At 40.8% G+C, this 19111-nt stretch overlaps 1 protein-coding gene across 1 annotated transcript in view; it reads left to right on the forward strand.

Moving 5' to 3' along the window:
* Nucleotides 1-19012, forward strand: part of zgc:153039 — a 40109-nt gene extending 21097 nt beyond the window's left edge. The window contains exons 10-13 of the mRNA XM_067365308.1: nt 14609-14801; nt 15008-15182; nt 15396-15542; nt 15857-19012. Coding sequence (XP_067221409.1) covers nt 14609-14801; nt 15008-15182; nt 15396-15542; nt 15857-16764 — 1423 coding nt within the window. The 3' untranslated portion in view covers nt 16765-19012. The remainder of the gene's footprint in view (nt 1-14608; nt 14802-15007; nt 15183-15395; nt 15543-15856) is intronic.
* Nucleotides 19013-19111: the final 99 nt, after the last annotated feature.

Consider the following 19111-nt stretch of genomic DNA (forward strand, 5'->3'; position numbering starts at 1 on the left):
ACTTAAACTTATAAATATTGTTTTCAGTTGAACTTTTTCCTCAGTTTTCTTACTTTAATTCATAGGTTTAACAGTGAAATATTGTGCACAGCTGCCCTGGTCGATCTGTACAGAAATTCTTAAAACAGAAAATATCTGGTTCATTTGGTACTAAGTTTATGCCTCAAACCACAGCAGTCAAACGCAGAGATTTGTTCTTCCTCACAGGCTTTAACGCTGCCAGACTTGTGTTGTTGTTTGTGCGATGGATCCTCAGGTGAGGAAGACTCTGATCAGCACCTGTTGTTTTGTTTAGTTCTGATGTTTGTGTGAACATGATCAGCACAGCTGGACCGAGATCACTGCTGAATGAAATCAGGGAATGTTAAAGACGTTTTCATGGCGGTTGAATGTCTATGCTATTTTGCAAATTTGTACACAGTTTGGTGTCCATAAAAATGTTTTTGAAAGAGTCTCTTCTGCTCACCAAAGCTGCATTAATTTGATCAAAAATACAGTAAAACAGTGAAATATTATTGTAATGTAAATCAGCTGTAATTTATTCCTGTGATCAAAGCTGCATTTTCAGCATCATTACTCCAGTCTTCAGTGTCACATGATCATTCATTCAGAAATCATTCTAATTTGATGATTTGATGATTAAGGAACATTTATGATTATTATCAGTGTTGAAAACAGTTGTGCTGCTTCAGATTTTTTCACAAGAGCAGCATTTATTTGAAAAAGATGCGTCCCATTTGGACTGAAACACATTGTAAACTCTTATAGTCAGCCTGACGCATTTGGCACTTTTCCCTTGAAAAGTTAGTCAATTTAATGAGTTTGGTGTGTGGCGGAGCTCCTGTGGCATGTCTGTTATATTATACCTTCAAGTCAGAAAATGAGTTGCTCCTCACGTTGTTAATTGGTTGATTGAAATGAAGAAAGCAATTAAACTGATTAATGGCCCCTTCAACTGATTCTACTGTCCCTCTAATCAGATGCTGATTGAAACGCTGTGAGTTTCTACACCTCTGCCGAGTGAGAGTGTGTGTGTCGCACGGGTCATTTTGGCAGTGGGAAGTTTGCTTTTTGCTGACATGAGCAGGGTGACATCACTTTGAGTGCAGATCTGCTGGCTTTTAACATAATTGCTGCTGCTGCTCAGAGCGGCGCTGGAGGAGACGAGGAGGGAGGAGAAAGAGGAATGGAAGTGAAAGAGAAGAAAGACACAAACAGGGCGAAACAGACGCCAGTGAAATGGCAGATAAATGAAAAGAAAAGAGGAATCGAAAGGGGGAGTGTGAAAGAGACTGAGGGGAAAACTGGAATGAGATTCTGTGTGTGTGTGTGTGTGTGTGTGTGTGTGTGTGAGTGTGAGTGTGAGTGAGAGAGAGAGAGAATCATGCAGAATCTTTCAAGAATGTATCCAGGTCATATTTCAGGCCAAAATCAAAAGAAAGAGAAAAAATTATATTTTGCATAATAAAAATTAAGCCATTTGAATCCATTAAGTATTTCTGACATTATTTTCAGGACAGTTAATTACACATTCTTCATAAATATTCATTGTTGTTGTAAAAAATTTAAACTGTAAAGTACTTCATATGAAACAGCATGATATGGAATTACACTAAACCAATAGATATACTGACATAAGACAGCGACTCAACTATAGGAAAGTGTTTGGGGAATGTGTTCGACATTATTTTTACATCTCAGTTTTTTCTCATTAGTTTTATTTTACTAATAATCATTATATTAGTAAAATAATTGATTACAAAATATACACCTATACACTAAAAAATGCTGGATTAAAACAACTCGTTCGATGGGTTGAAACAACTCGATAGATGGGTTAAAGCAACTCGATAGATGGGTTGAAACAACTCGATAGATGGGTTAAAACAACTCGATAGATGGGTTAAAACAACTCATTCGACGGGTTAAAGCAACTCGTTCGACGGGTTAAAACAACTCGTTCGACGGTTAAAACAACTCGTTCGACGGTTAAAACAACTCGTTCGACGGTTAAAACAACTCGTTCGACGGTTAAAACAACTCGTTCGACGGGTTGAAACAACTCGTTCGACGGGTTGAAACAACTCGTTCGACGGGTTGAAACAACTCGTTCGACGGGTTGAAACAACTCGTTCGACGGGTTGAAACAACTCGTTCGACGGGTTGAAACAACTCGTTCGACGGGTTGAAACAACTCGTTCGACGGGTTGAAACAACTCGTTCGACGGGTTGAAACAACTCGTTCGACGGGTTGAAACAACTCGTTCGACGGGTTGAAACAACTCGTTCGACGGGTTGAAACAACTCGTTCGACGGGTTGAAACAACTCGTTCGACGGGTTGAAACAACTCGTTCGACGGGTTGAAACAACTCGTTCGACGGGTTGAAACAACTCGTTCGACGGGTTGAAACAACTCGTTCGACGGGTTGAAACAACTCGTTCGACGGGTTGAAACAACTCGTTCGACGGGTTGAAACAACTCGTTCGACGGGTTGAAACAACTCGTTCGACGGGTTGAAACAACTCGTTCGACGGGTTGAAACAACTCGTTCGACGGGTTGAAACAACTCGTTCGACGGGTTGAAACAACTCGTTCGACGGGTTGAAACAACTCGTTCGACGGGTTGAAACAACTCGATAGATGGTTAAAGCAACTCGTTAGATGGGTTAAAACAACTCGTTCGATGGGTTAAAACAACTCTTTAGATGGGTTAAAGCAACTCGTTCGATGGGTTAAAGCAACTCGTTCGATGGGTTAAAGCAACTCGTTAGATGGGTTAAAGCAACTCGTTAGATGGGTTAAAGCAACTCGTTAGATGGGTTAAAGCAACTCGTTAGATGGGTTAAAGCAACTCGTTAGATGGGTTAAAGCAACTCGTTAGATGGGTTAAAGCAACTCGTTAGATGGGTTAAAGCAACTCGTTAGATGGGTTAAAGCAACTCGTTAGATGGGTTAAAGCAACTCGTTAGATGGGTTAAAGCAACTCGTTAGATGGTTAAAGCAACTCGTTAGATGGTTAAAGCAACTCGTTAGATGGGTTAAAGCAACTCGTTAGATGGGTTAAAACAACTCGTTAGATGGGTTAAAACAACTCGATAGATGGTTGAAACAACTCGATAGATGGTTTAAAACAACTCGATAGATGGGTTAAAACAACTCGATAGATGGGTTAAAACAACTCGTTAGATGGGTTAAAACAACTCGTTAGATGGGTTAAAACAACTCGTTAGATGGGTTAAAACAACTCGTTAGATGGGTTAAAACAACTCGATAGATGGTTAAAACAACTCGTTCGATGGGTTAAAGCAACTCGTTCGATGGGTTAAAGCAACTCGTTAGATGGGTTAAAACAACTCGTTAGATGGGTTAAAACAACTCGTTCGATGGTTAAAACAACTCGATAGATGGTTGAAAACAACTCGATAGATGGTTGAAACAACTCGTTAGATGGTTGAAACAACTCGATAGATGGGTTAAAACAACTCGATAGATGGGTTAAAACAACTCGATAGATGGGTTAAAACAACTCGATAGATGGGTTAAAACAACTCGATAGATGGGTTAAAACAACTCGTTAGATGGGTTAAAACAACTCGTTAGATGGGTTAAAACAACTCGATAGATGGTTAAAACAACTCGTTCGATGGGTTAAAGCAACTCGTTCGATGGGTTAAAGCAACTCGTTCGATGGGTTAAAACAACTCGATAGATGGTTGAAACAACTCGTTAGATGGTTGAAACAACTCGTTCGATGGGTTAAAACAACTCGTTCGATGGGTTAAAACAACTCGTTCGATGGGTTAAAACAACTCGATAGATGGTTGAAAACAACTCGATAGATGGTTGAAACAACTCGTTCGATGGGTTAAAGCAACTCGTTCGATGGGTTAAAACAACTCGTTCGATGGGTTAAAACAACTCGTTCGATGGTTAAAGCAACTCGTTCGATGGGTTAAAGCAACTCGTTCGATGGGTTAAAGCAACTCGTTCGATGGGTTAAAACAACTCGTTAGATGGTTAAAACAACTCGTTAGATGGGTTAAAACAACTCGTTAGATGGGTTAAAACAACTCGATAGATGGTTAAAACAACTCGTTCGATGGTTAAAGCAACTCGTTCGATGGGTTAAAGCAACTCGTTCGATGGGTTAAAGCAACTCGTTCGATGGGTTAAAACAACTCGTTAGATGGTTAAAACAACTCGTTAGATGGTTAAAACAACTCGTTAGATGGTTAAAACAACTCGTTCGATGGTTGAAACAACTCGTTAGATGGTTGAAACAACTCGTTAGATGGGTTAAAACAACTCGTTCGATGGGTTAAAACAACTCGTTCGATGGGTTAAAACAACTCGTTCGATGGTTAAAGCAACTCGTTCGATGGTTAAAGCAACTCGTTAGATGGGTTAAAACAACTCGTTAGATGGGTTAAAACAACTCGTTAGATGGGTTAAAGCAACTCGTTAGATGGGTTAAAACAACTCGATAGATGGGTTAAAACAACTCGATAGATGGTTGAAAACAACTCGATAGATGGTTGAAACAACTCGTTAGATGGTTGAAACAACTCGTTAGATGGTTGAAACAACTCGTTCGATGGGTTAAAACAACTCGTTCGATGGGTTAAAACAACTCGTTCGATGGGTTAAAGCAACTCGTTCGATGGGTTAAAGCAACTCGTTCGATGGGTTAAAACAACTCGTTCGATGGGTTAAAACAACTCGTTCGATGGTTAAAGCAACTCGTTCGATGGGTTAAAGCAACTCGTTCGATGGGTTAAAGCAACTCGTTCGATGGGTTAAAACAACTCGTTAGATGGTTAAAACAACTCGTTAGATGGGTTAAAACAACTCGATAGATGGTTAAAACAACTCGTTCGATGGTTAAAGCAACTCGTTCGATGGGTTAAAGCAACTCGTTCGATGGGTTAAAACAACTCGTTCGATGGTTAAAACAACTCGTTCGATGGTTAAAACAACTCGTTAGATGGTTAAAACAACTCGTTCGATGGTTGAAACAACTCGTTAGATGGTTGAAACAACTCGTTAGATGGTTGAAACAACTCGTTAGATGGGTTAAAACAACTCGTTCGATGGGTTAAAACAACTCGTTCGATGGGTTAAAACAACTCGTTCGATGGGTTAAAACAACTCGTTCGATGGTTAAAGCAACTCGTTCGATGGTTAAAGCAACTCGTTCGATGGGTTAAAGCAACTCGTTCGATGGGTTAAAGCAACTCGTTCGATGGGTTAAAACAACTCGTTCGATGGGTTAAAACAACTCGTTAGATGGGTTAAAACAACTCGATAGATGGTTAAAACAACTCGTTCGATGGGTTAAAGCAACTCGTTCGATGGGTTAAAACAACTCGTTCGATGGGTTGAAACAACTCGTTCGATGGGTTAAAGCAACTCGTTCGATGGGTTAAAGCAACTCGTTCGATGGGTTAAAACAACTCGTTCGATGGGTTGAAGCAACTCGTTCGATGGGTTGAAGCAACTCGTTCGATGGGTTAAAACAACTCGTTAGATGGGTTAAAACAACTCGTTAGATGGGTTAAAGCAACTCGTTAGATGGGTTAAAACAACTCGATAGATGGGTTAAAACAACTCGATAGATGGTTGAAAACAACTCGATAGATGGTTGAAACAACTCGTTAGATGGTTGAAACAACTCGTTCGATGGGTTAAAACAACTCGTTCGATGGGTTAAAACAACTCGTTCGATGGGTTAAAACAACTCGTTCGATGGGTTAAAGCAACTCGTTCGATGGGTTAAAGCAACTCGTTCGATGGGTTAAAACAACTCGTTCGATGGGTTAAAACAACTCGTTCGATGGGTTAAAGCAACTCGTTCGATGGGTTAAAACAACTCGTTCGATGGGTTAAAACAACTCGTTCGATGGGTTAAAACAACTCGTTAGATGGGTTAAAACAACTCGATAGATGGTTAAAACAACTCGTTCGATGGGTTAAAGCAACTCGTTCGATGGGTTAAAGCAACTCGTTCGATGGGTTAAAACAACTCGTTCGATGGTTAAAACAACTCGTTAGATGGGTTAAAACAACTCGATAGATGGTTAAAACAACTCGTTCGATGGTTAAAGCAACTCGTTCGATGGGTTAAAGCAACTCGTTCGATGGGTTAAAGCAACTCGTTCGATGGGTTAAAGCAACTCGTTCGATGGGTTAAAGCAACTCGTTCGATGGGTTAAAGCAACTCGTTCGATGGGTTAAAACAACTCGTTCGATGGTTAAAACAACTCGATAGATGGGTTAAAACAACTCGTTCGATGGGTTGAAACAACTCGTTCGATGGGTTAAAGCAACTCGTTCGATGGGTTAAAACAACTCGTTCGATGGGTTGAAGCAACTCGTTCGATGGGTTAAAGCAACTCGTTCGATGGGTTAAAGCAACTCGTTCGATGGGTTAAAGCAACTCGTTCGATGGGTTAAAGCAACTCGTTCGATGGGTTAAAGCAACTCGTTCGATGGGTTAAAGCAACTCGTTCGATGGGTTAAAACAACTCGTTCGATGGTTAAAACAACTCGTTCGATGGGTTAAAGCAACTCGTTCGATGGGTTAAAGCAACTCGTTCGATGGGTTAAAACAACTCGTTCGATGGGTTAAAACAACTCGTTCGATGGTTAAAGCAACTCGTTCGATGGGTTAAAGCAACTCGTTCGATGGGTTAAAGCAACTCGTTCGATGGGTTAAAACAACTCGTTCGATGGTTAAAACAACTCATTCGATGGTTAAAACAACTCGTTAGACGGGTTAAAGCAACTCGTTAGACGGGTTAAAGCAACGCGTTAGACGGGTTAAAGCAACTCGTTCGACGGGTTAAAGCAACTCGTTCGACGGGTTAAAGCAACTCGTTCGACGGGTTAAAGCAACTCGTTAGATGGTTAAAACAACTCGTTCGACGGGTTGAAACAACTCGTTCGACGGGTTGAAACAACTCGTTCGACGGGTTGAAACAACTCGTTCGACGGGTTGAAACAACTCGTTCGACGGGTTGAAACAACTCGTTCGACGGGTTGAAACAACTCGTTCGACGGGTTGAAACAACTCGTTCGACGGGTTAAAGCAACTCGTTCGACGGGTTAAAGCAACTCGTTCGACGGGTTAAAGCAACTCGTTCGACGGGTTAAAGCAACTCGTTCGACGGGTTAAAACAACTCGTTCGACGGGTTAAAACAACTCGTTCGATGGGTTAAAACAACTCGTTCGATGGGTTAAAACAACTCGTTCGATGGTTAAAACAACTCTTTAGATGGGTTAAAGCAACTCGTTCGATGGGTTAAAGCAACTCGTTAGATGGGTTAAAGCAACTCGTTAGATGGGTTAAAGCAACTCGTTAGATGGGTTAAAGCAACTCGTTAGATGGTTAAAACAACTCGTTAGATGGATTAAAGCAACTCGATAGATGGTTAAAGCAACTCGTTAGATGGGTTAAAACAACTCGTTCGATGGTTAAAACAACTCTTTAGATGGGTTAAAGCAACTCGTTCGATGGGTTAAAGCAACTCGTTCGATGGGTTAAAACAACTCGTTAGATGGGTTAAAACAACTCGTTAGATGGGTTAAAACAACTCGTTAGATGGGTTAAAGCAACTCGTTAGATGGTTAAAGCAACTCGTTAGATGGGTTAAAGCAACTCGTTCGATGGGTTAAAGCAACTCGTTAGATGGGTTAAAGCAACTCGTTAGATGGTTAAAACAACTCGTTAGATGGGTTAAAGCAACTCGTTAGATGGATTAAAGCAACTCGATAGATGGTTAAAGCAACTCGTTCGATGGTTAAAACAACTCTTTAGATGGGTTAAAGCAACTCGTTCGATGGGTTAAAGCAACTCGTTAGATGGGTTAAAACAACTCGTTAGATGGGTTAAAACAACTCGTTCGATGGGTTAAAGCAACTCGTTCGATGGGTTAAAGCAACTCGTTCGATGGGTTAAAGCAACTCGTTAGATGGGTTAAAGCAACTCGTTAGATGGTTAAAACAACTCGTTAGATGGGTTAAAGCAACTCGTTAGATGGGTTAAAGCAACTCGATAGATGGTTAAAGCAACTCGTTAGATGGGTTAAAACAACTCGTTCGATGGTTAAAACAACTCTTTAGATGGGTTAAAGCAACTCGTTCGATGGGTTAAAGCAACTCGTTCGATGGGTTAAAACAACTCGTTAGATGGGTTAAAACAACTCGTTAGATGGGTTAAAACAACTCGTTAGATGGGTTAAAGCAACTCGTTAGATGGTTAAAGCAACTCGTTAGATGGTTAAAGCAACTCGTTAGATGGGTTAAAACAACTCGTTAGATGGGTTAAAACAACTCGATAGATGGTTGAAAACAACTCGATAGATGGTTGAAAACAACTCGATAGATGGTTGAAAACAACTCGATAGATGGTTGAAACAACTCGATAGATGGTTGAAAACAACTCGATAGATGGTTGAAAACAACTCGATAGATGGTTGAAACAACTCGATAGATGGTTGAAACAACTCGATAGATGGTTGAAACAACTCGTTAGATGGTTGAAACAACTCGTTAGATGGGTTAAAACAACTCGATAGATGGGTTAAAACAACTCGTTAGATGGGTTAAAGCAACTCGTTAGATGGGTTAAAACAACTCGTTAGATGGGTTAAAACAACTCGTTAGATGGGTTAAAACAACTCGTTAGATGGGTTAAAACAACTCGTTAGATGGGTTAAAACAACTCGTTCGATGGGTTAAAGCAACTCGTTCGATGGGTTAAAACAACTCGTTCGATGGGTTAAAACAACTCGTTCGATGGGTTAAAACAACTCTTTAGATGGGTTAAAACAACTCTTTAGATGGGTTAAAACAACTCTTTAGATGGGTTAAAGCAACTCGTTCGATGGGTTAAAGCAACTCGTTCGATGGGTTAAAGCAACTCGTTCGATGGGTTAAAGCAACTCGTTCGATGGGTTAAAGCAACTCGTTCGATGGTTAAAACAACTCGTTAGATGGGTTAAAACAACTCGATAGATGGTTAAAACAACTCGTTCGATGGGTTAAAGCAACTCGTTCGATGGGTTAAAACAACTCGTTAGATGGGTTAAAACTCGTTCGATGGGTTGAAGCAACTCGTTCGATGGGTTAAAGCAACTCGTTCGATGGGTTAAAGCAACTCGTTAGATGGGTTAAAACTCGTTCGATGGGTTGAAGCAACTCGTTCGATGGGTTAAAGCAACTCGATAGATGGGTTGAAACAACTCGATAGATGGGTTGAAACAACTCGATAGATGGGTTAAAACAACTCATTCGATGGTTAAAACAACTCGTTAGATGGGTTAAAGCAACTCGTTAGATGGGTTAAAGCAACGCGTTAGATGGTTAAAGCAACTCGTTCGACGGGTTAAAGCAACTCGTTCGACGGGTTAAAGCAACTCGTTAGATGGTTAAAACAACTCGTTAGATGGTTAAAACAACTCGTTTGATGGTTAAAACAACTCGTTAGATGGTTAAAGCAACTCGTTAGATGGTTAAAGCAACTCGTTCGATGGTTAAAACAACTCGTTAGATGGGTTAAAGCAACTCGTTAGATGGGTTAAAGCAACTCGATAGATGGGTTAAAGCAACTCGATAGATGGGTTAAAGCAACTCGTTAGATGGGTTAAAGCAACTCGATAGATGGGTTAAAGCAACTCGTTCGATGGTTAAAGCAACTCGTTCGATGGGTTAAAGCAACTCGTTCGATGGGTTAAAGCAACTCGTTCGATGGGTTAAAGCAACTCGTTCGATGGGTTAAAACAACTCGTTCGATGGTTAAAACAACTCGTTAGATGGTTTAAAGCAACTCGTTAGATGGGTTAAAGCAACTCGTTAGATGGGTTAAAGCAACTCGTTCGATGGGTTAAAGCAACTCGTTCGATGGGTTAAAACAACTCGTTCGATGGTTAAAACAACTCGTTAGATGGGTTAAAACAACTCGATAGATGGTTAAAGCAACTCGTTCGATGGGTTAAAACAACTCGTTCGATGGGTTAAAACAACTCGTTAGATGGGTTAAAGCAACTCGTTAGATGGGTTAAAGCAACTCGTTAGATGGGTTAAAGCAACTCGTTAGATGGGTTAAAGCAACTCGTTAGATGGGTTAAAGCAACTCGATAGATGGGTTAAAGCAACTCGTTCGAGGGTTAAAGCAACTCGATAGATGGGTTAAAGCAACTCGTTCGAGGGTTAAAGCAACTCGTTCGAGGGTTAAAGCAACTCGTTAAATGGGTTAAAGCAACTCGTTAGATGGGTTAAAGCAACTCGATAGATGGGTTAAAGCAACTCGATACTCTAAAGCAACTCGATACTCTAACGAGTTGTTTTAACCCATCTAACGAGTTGTTTTAACCCATCTAACGAGTTGTTTTAACCCATCTAACGAGTTGTTTTAACCCATCTAACGAGTTGTTTTAACCCATCTAACGAGTTGTTTTAACCCATCTAACGAGTTGTTTTAACTCGTTCGATGGGTTAAAGCAACTCGTTCGATGGGTTAAAGCAACTCGTTCGATGGGTTAAAGCAACTCGTTCGATGGGTTAAAGCAACTCGTTCGATGGGTTAAAGCAACTCGTTCGATGGGTTAAAGCAACTCGTTCGATGGGTTAAAGCAACTCGTTCGATGGTTAAAACAACTCGTTAGATGGGTTAAAACAACTCGATAGATGGTTAAAACAACTCGTTCGATGGGTTAAAGCAACTCGTTCGATGGGTTAAAACAACTCGTTAGATGGGTTAAAACTCGTTCGATGGGTTGAAGCAACTCGTTGGATGGGTTAAAGCAACTCGATAGATGGGTTGAAACAACTCGATAGATGGGTTAAAACAACTCGATAGATGGGTTAAAACAACTCATTCGATGGTTAAAACAACTCGTTAGATGGGTTAAAGCAACTCGTTAGATGGGTTAAAGCAACGCGTTAGATGGGTTAAAGCAACGCGTTAGATGGTTAAAGCAACTCGTTCGACGGGTTAAAGCAACTCGTTCGACGGGTTAAAGCAACTCGTTAGATGGTTAAAACAACTCGTTAGATGGTTAAAACAACTCGTTTGATGGTTAAAACAACTCGTTTGATGGTTAAAACAACTCGTTAGATGGTTAAAGCAACTCGTTAGATGGTTAAAGCAACTCGTTAGATGGTTAAAACAACTCGTTAGATGGGTTAAAGCAACTCGTTAGATGGGTTAAAGCAACTCGATAGATGGGTTAAAGCAACTCGATAGATGGGTTAAAGCAACTCGTTAGATGGGTTAAAGCAACTCGATAGATGGGTTAAAGCAACTCGTTCGATGGTTAAAGCAACTCGTTCGATGGGTTAAAGCAACTCGTTCGATGGGTTAAAGCAACTCGTTCGATGGGTTAAAACAACTCGTTCGATGGTTAAAACAACTCGTTAGATGGTTTAAAGCAACTCGTTAGATGGGTTAAAGCAACTCGTTAGATGGGTTAAAGCAACTCGTTAGATGGGTTAAAGCAACTCGTTCGATGGGTTAAAACAACTCGTTCGATGGTTAAAACAACTCGTTCGATGGTTAAAACAACTCGTTAGATGGGTTAAAACAACTCGATAGATGGTTAAAGCAACTCGTTCGATGGGTTAAAACAACTCGTTCGATGGGTTAAAACAACTCGTTCGATGGGTTAAAGCAACTCGTTCGATGGGTTAAAACAACTCGTTCGATGGGTTAAAGCAACTCGTTCGATGGGTTAAAGCAACTCGTTCGATGGGTTAAAGCAACTCGTTCGATGGGTTAAAGCAACTCGTTCGAGGGTTAAAGCAACTCGTTAGATGGGTTAAAGCAACTCGTTAGATGGGTTAAAGCAACTCGTTAGATGGGTTAAAGCAACTCGATAGATGGGTTAAAGCAACTCGATAGATGGGTTAAAGCAACTCGTTCGATGGTTAAAGCAACTCGTTAGATGGTTAAAACAACTCGTTAGATGGGTTAAAGCAACTCGTTAGATGGGTTAAAGCAACTCGTTAGATGGGTTAAAGCAACTCGTTAGATGGGTTAAAGCAACTCGTTAGATGGGTTAAAGCAACTCGTTAGATGGGTTAAAGCAACTCGTTAGATGGGTTAAAGCAACTCGTTCGAGGGTTAAAGCAACTCGTTCGAGGGTTAAAGCAACTCGTTCGAGGGTTAAAGCAACTCGTTAGATGGGTTAAAGCAACTCGTTAGATGGGTTAAAGCAACTCGTTAGATGGTTAAAGCAACTCGTTAGATGGTTAAAGCAACTCGTTCGATGGGTTAAAGCAACTCGTTCGATGGGTTAAAGCAACTCGTTCGATGGGTTAAAGCAACTCGATAGATGGGTTAAAACAACTCGTTAGATGGGTTAAAACAACTCGTTAGATGGTTAAAGCAACTCGTTAGATGGGTTAAAGCAACTCGTTAGATGGGTTAAAGCAACTCGTTAGATGGGTTAAAGCAACTCGTTAGATGGTTAAAGCAACTCGTTCGATGGGTTAAAGCAACTCGTTCGATGGGTTAAAGCAACTCGTTCGATGGGTTAAAGCAACTCGTTCGATGGGTTAAAGCAACTCGTTCGATGGGTTAAAGCAACTCGTTCGATGGGTTAAAGCAACTCGTTAGATGGGTTAAAACAAACTGTTTGCTGGGTTTGACCCCACACTGACCCCTCTACAAGATGAAAATCCATTAAAGACAATCTCGTAATTGCTGTTATAAAGACTCTCTCACAAACACACATTTAACCCACACAAACACTCTCAATGCTCCAAACAGACACAAATACACTCATTGTTATTTACACAAACATACGCGGCTGAACTTTGACCTGCTTCCTCCTCGAGCGACATCTCTAAACGACTTGAGCTGCTAATGAAGCTGAATCGTGAAAAGACCGAGACGAGGAGCTTTTAGAGACGTCAGAGTGTGTGTGTTAGACGCTGGTGTGCTTACTGATCAAACACACACTGGGGTTTGTGTGTGTTTTGCTCCCATAGTTGTGTAATAGAAGAAAAGAAAATGTCTGGCAGTATTTAATCTGGAATATTTCTGTAAATAGATAATGACTCAGGAGGAGAAGGTGGTAAAGATAGAAAGTGTTGTTTACGTCTCTTTTTCTACTCTTGTTTTCCTCCCTTTGTCTGTTTGTTTACTTCCACATTAATACAACAGCATCTGTGAGAGAGAGATGTGAAGAGCTGCTCACCAAAACCAGTTTTTACATGCATTCATTGAGTAATTTCAGCTGCGTTAGACTCTAATGGGCAAATTATACATCTATAACGGTTCAGTTCTGCTAATTAGTGCATTTACCACATCTGTGACGCTCAAGCACTGATTTCTTCATGTTGTACATGTGTTCACTAGAGTAAACCTAAAACTCTGATATCTATATCTGTCTGATGATATCAGCAAAATGTTATATAACGTTATATATATATATATATACTGTACACATTTTTTATATTTTATATTATATTAATTTAATTATAATTTATAAAATTATTTAAAATAAGTTACACACTTTAATGTTTCAGATCAAAAACACAAGTAAACACAACATGCAATTTTTAAATTGTCTCGTCAGTCCGCAGAGCATTTTCCCAAAAGTCTTGGGGATCATCAAGATGTTTTCTGGCAAAACTGAGACGAGCCTTTATGTTCTTTTTGCTCAGCAGCGGTTTTCATCTTGGACTCTGCCATGCAGGCCATTTTTGCCCCGTCTCTTTCTTATGGTGGAGTCATGAACACTGACCTTAACTGAGGCAGTGAGGCCTGCAGTTCTTCGGATGTTGTTGTGGGGTCTTTTCATCCAAGAGGTCACAATCGTCGCTGCGCTCTTGGGGTAATTTTGGTCAGCCGGCCACTCCTGGGAAAGTTCACCACTGTTCCATGTTTTCTCCATTTGTGGATAATGGCTCTCACTGTGGTTCACTGGAGTCCCAAAGCTTTAGAAATGGCTTTATAACCTTTTCCAGACTGATAGATCTCAATTACTTTCTTTCTCATTTGTTCCTGAATTTCTTTGGATCTCAACATGATGTGTAGCTTTTGAGGATCTTTTGGTCTGCTTCACTTTGTCAGGCAGGTCCTATTTAAGTGATTTCTTGATTGTGAACAGGTGTGGCAGTAATCAGGTCTGGGTGTGGCTAGAGAAGCTGAACTCAGGTGTGATAAACCACAGTTAAGTTAGGTTTTAACAGTGGGGGCAAGCACTTTTTCACACAGGGCCATGTGGGTTTGGATTTTGTTTTCCCTTCATAATAAAAACCTTCATTTAAAAACTGCATGTTGTGTTCACTTGTGTTATCTTTGATTCATATTTAAATTTGTTTGATGATCTATATATATAATTATTAGAATTATTTTTTTTTTTTTTCACTTTATTGGTATTATCAAGTAAAAAGATTGTGTAAGATAATGAGTCTTGTTTCTGACTTGCTCCAGAAATATACCAGTAGTTTTTTTTTAAACGTCAGGCCAGTTTACTTTGAAATGCTCACACTACCAAGAACTGGTGCAGTACTGATTATGAAACCATCTGAATTACACCCAGAAAACGTCCAAACAGACTCTGATCCGCACCAAAACTCTCTCTCCGTCTCGCCGCAGGCCGACTTTCAGGTATTTCACCTGGCACACGTGTGTTCTGGGAATCATCGGCTGCGCCGTGATGATGTTCCTGATCAACGCCATCTACGCGTCTGCCAGTATCGCCTTCATGCTGCTGCTGCTGCTGCTGATCCATTACCTGAGTCCCGTCAGCAGCTGGGGCTGCATCAGCCAGGCGCTCATCTTCCACCAGGTACAGCCTTCGTCCTCTGCGCCGCTGGAGCCGCTCCAGAACAGAGCCCTGCCAAGAGATGTGTGCTCCCACCGGACACACACACACACACATGCAGGACTGTTACAGCCACTTAACTTATTACAGCCTCTCACACACACACACACACACACACACACACACACTGCTAGTAGTCCTATAAACCAGATTCTTGTTTGTGTTTCCAGGTGCGCAAGTACCTGCTGATGCTGGACGTTCGTAAAGATCACGTGAAGTTCTGGAGGCCTCAGGTGCTGCTGATGGTGTCCAACCCCAGGTGCAGTGTGGGATTGATCACCTTCATCAACGACATCAAGAAGAGCGGCCTCTATGTGCTGGCGCACGTGCAGCTGGGAGACCTGGGTAAAACTCATGAAGACGTCCTGTTGATTAACAGACCATCATTTATAGTTTGTTCAAACACTCAGACGTGTGTTATTCGAGCTGTACGTCGTCTGAATGATGACCTGTGGTAACTGACAGCAGGCGACACGTGTGGTACATGAATATTAAGATGAAAATAACCTGTAATAATCTGTACGGAAGCACTGACGCTCTCTCTGTCGGTCTCTCCAGACATTCTCCCGTCTGATCCGCTGCAGTCTCAGTATGACTCCTGGTTGTCTCTGGTGGATCATTTGAATATTAAAGCGTTTGTTAATCTCACGCTGGCAGACTCCATCAGACATGGAGTTCAACACCTGCTGTTCATCTCAGGACTCGGTGAGTGACAGACGCCCGTCACCAAACGTCTCCATATTTCACACCAGTTATTTTATTTCACGGAAACAGCATATATCACAATGTCGGCGTTTTGTTTTTATATATATATATATATATATGTATGTGTGTGTGTGTGTGTGTGTGTGTGTATTTTATTTATTTTTTATCTATGTATTTTTATAAATATGTGTAATTTATTTATTAGTTTGCTTTTTTTTTTTACTTTTTTTAATTGAGTTTTTCAAAATAATCAGCATAAACAGAAGTGAATAAGTGGAGCATTAGTTTATTTGTATTTATTTTGTCATCCACAGGTGGTATGAGACCCAACACTGTGGTTTTGGGTTTCTATGACGACACCCCGCCTCAGGACCAACTCCTGGACTCCACCCTGACGATGAGTAATGACAATTCCTCTCAGGTCGACGACCCAGAGAACCAGAACGACCCGCCTTTCCATTTCCCACCAGTGCGAGGGGGCGTGACTGTGGGCAGGGGCGGAGTTTGGGGCGGGAAGTCTCTCGGGCCTCAGGAGTACGTGTGCATCATCGCAGACGCGATCAAGATGCTGAAGAATATCGCGTTAGCTCGATATTTCGATCAGTTCGATCGGACGCACGCTCTCCAGGGGCCCATATTCGTCGACGTTTGGCCGGTGAATCTCTTGCGCCCGGACAGCGCCGCGTACGTCGACACGTGCTCGCTGTTTTTACTTCAGCTCGCCTGCATTCTCAACATGACGAGGGCGTGGCAGAAAGCAAGGCTCCGCCTTTTTCTTTGCGTGGAGGCGGGGCGAAGCCTCAAGGGGACGGAACAGAAACTCGGACACCTGCTGAAAGACCTGAGGATGAAGGCGGATATCTTCACGGTTCCCTGGGATTCCCAAGTCGCGCTTCACTGGCAGCGGCAGACGCGATCGGAGAGAATCGAACAGGAAGAGCCGGAAAGCGAGGAGGGCGGAGTCGAGGCCGACAATTTTTTCACTAATAGTTTCCAGACCAACACCTCACGAGTGTCGGACGAGTATTTACAAGCCGTTAACAAACTCATCCTGGACCAGCCGCTCGGCCCTCCCGCCGTGCGCTTCCTCTATTTGCCCCGCCCTCCCGCTGACACCAGTCGTTACCATGACTACCTGCGTCAGCTAGAGCTGCTCACGCGTAACCTGGGTCCGACCCTGCTGATTCACGGGGTCACGCCGGTCATCACCACTGACCTTTGACTTCGGTACGATAACCTATTCCTGACAGGGGCGTTACGTTCCCAAGATAATTCTGAGGATAAAACGACAAAAGATACAAAATACTTTTAATTTTTCACGTTTTCTTTTTTGATTGTTTTGAGCACTTCACATGTTTACTTCGGAAGAGTGAGAAGATTCACACCAAGACGCTACGGATCAGAGAAATCACCTAATTTAACACTTTCCCTTCCACTTCTTCCGTCCCTTGCTCTTTTTCTTTCTTGGATTGTAACTGAATGTGACAAGTGGAATTCCAGGAATTCCGGAATGTTTCCGCTCTGATCTCAGAAGCTTCCATTCCTGAATATTTTTTCTGGTGACGCCAACAAAGACTAGGATGTTTTTAGGCACTCCAGAAGAATTGTACGTTTTCACACCAAAACAACAAAGATGGATGTGTGGAATTCCTGGAATTCCATAATGTTTTATAATGTTGCCACTTTGAGCACTTTTGATTCCTGAATATTTTTCATTATAACACATGTAACAAGTGGAATTCCAGAATGTTCCATAATGTTGCCGCTCTGAAATCACAACGCTTGACATTACAGTGCTATTCCTGAATATTTTTCCTTATGATGCTAACAAACGCTGGAGTGTTTTAGGATGTTTTTAGCCACTCCAGAAGAATTTTGATTTTTCTCACCAAAACAAGAAAGGTTGATTTAACAAGTGGAATTCCTAGAATTCCAGAATGTTGCTGCTTTGAGCTCAGATCTCGTGACATTCTGGTGCTATTCCTAAATATTTTTTCTAATGATGCCAACAAAGGTTGGAATGATTTAGGATCTTTTTAGCCACTCCAGAAGAATGTGACATTTTCACTCCAAAACAACAAAGGTAGTTATTCCTGGAATTCCAGAATGTTTTAGAATGTTGCCACTTTGAGCACTTTTGATTCCTGAATATTTTCATTATGATGTATGTAACAAGTGGAATTCCAGGAATTCCATAATATTGCCACTTTGATCTCAAAACTCGTGACATTCCGGTGCTATTCCTGGATATTTCTTTTTTGGTGATGCCAACAAAGACTGGAATGATTTCGGATGTTTTAACCAATCCAGAAGAATTTTACATTTTTACACCAAAACAACAAAGATAGTTATTCCTGGAATTCCTGGAATTCCAGAATGTTTTAGAATGTTGCCACTTTGAGCACTTTTGATTCCTGAATATTTTCCTTATGATGTATGTAACAAGTGGAATTTCAGAATGTTGTTGCTTTGATCTCAGATCTCTTGACATTCCGGCCCTATTCCTAAATATTTTTCCTGATGACACCAACAAAGACTGGAATATTTTTGGATGTCTTTAACCACTCCAGAAGTATTTTACATTTTCACGCCAAAACAACAAAGATAGATGTAACAAGTGGAATTCCTGGAATTCCAGAATGTTGCCACTCTGAGCTTAAAACTCTCCAGTGCTATTCCTGGATATTTTTCCTCATTATGTCAAAAAGGTCTGGAATATTTTTGGATGTTTTTAATCACTCCAGAAGTATTTTGAAAATTCTCACCTAAACAACAAAGGTGGATGTAACAAGTGGAATTCCAAAATGTTACCGCTCTGAGCTTGGATATCTTGACATTCCAGTGCTATTCCTAAATATATTCCTGAAATAACCAACAAAGTCTGGAATGTTTTAGGATGTTTTAGCCACTCCAAAAGTATTTGGCGTTGTCACTCTGAAACATCAAAGGTGGATGTAACAAGGTCCTGGAATTCCACGTTTTACTATGTCGCCACTTTGAGCTCAGAAATCTCAACATTCCGGTGTTATTCCTGAATATTTTTCCTTATGATACCAACTAACACTGGAATGTTCTAGGATGATTTTAGCCACTCCAGAAGTATTTTGACAGATTTGCGAGTGTATTTGTTTACTTGACGCAATAATAGATGTTTGGGCCTAGACAGATCTGTTGCCTTCAGTGAGTTTACAGTAAGCGAGATCACTGTTTTACGAACCAAATTGCTTGTTTGTTTGTTTGTTTGTTGTGTGTGTGTTTGTCAATAAAGGGGTTCACATGTGCCTTGCATTACAAAATTATAGCAAAAACACACACTTGACTAACAAAACATGACAAAATACCTCCAAATGCTTGTACGAAATCACAGTCCATTTTGTGTTTGTATTGTTTTTAATATGAAATCATTTTAAGAACTGTAAAATTTAAGTCTATAAAAAATGAAATTGTTTAATAATTGAATAAAAATAATGTTTGCTTAATGAGTGTTGTTGATTTGTTTGTGGTCGGTTGTTGTTGATCACATTATTATGAGTTCTGTGTTTATTATATGGATATATTCTTACAAAGAA

This window comes from Chanodichthys erythropterus, chromosome 17 (genome assembly GCF_024489055.1).
Source record: "Chanodichthys erythropterus isolate Z2021 chromosome 17, ASM2448905v1, whole genome shotgun sequence".
NCBI lineage: Eukaryota > Metazoa > Chordata > Actinopteri > Cypriniformes > Xenocyprididae > Chanodichthys > Chanodichthys erythropterus.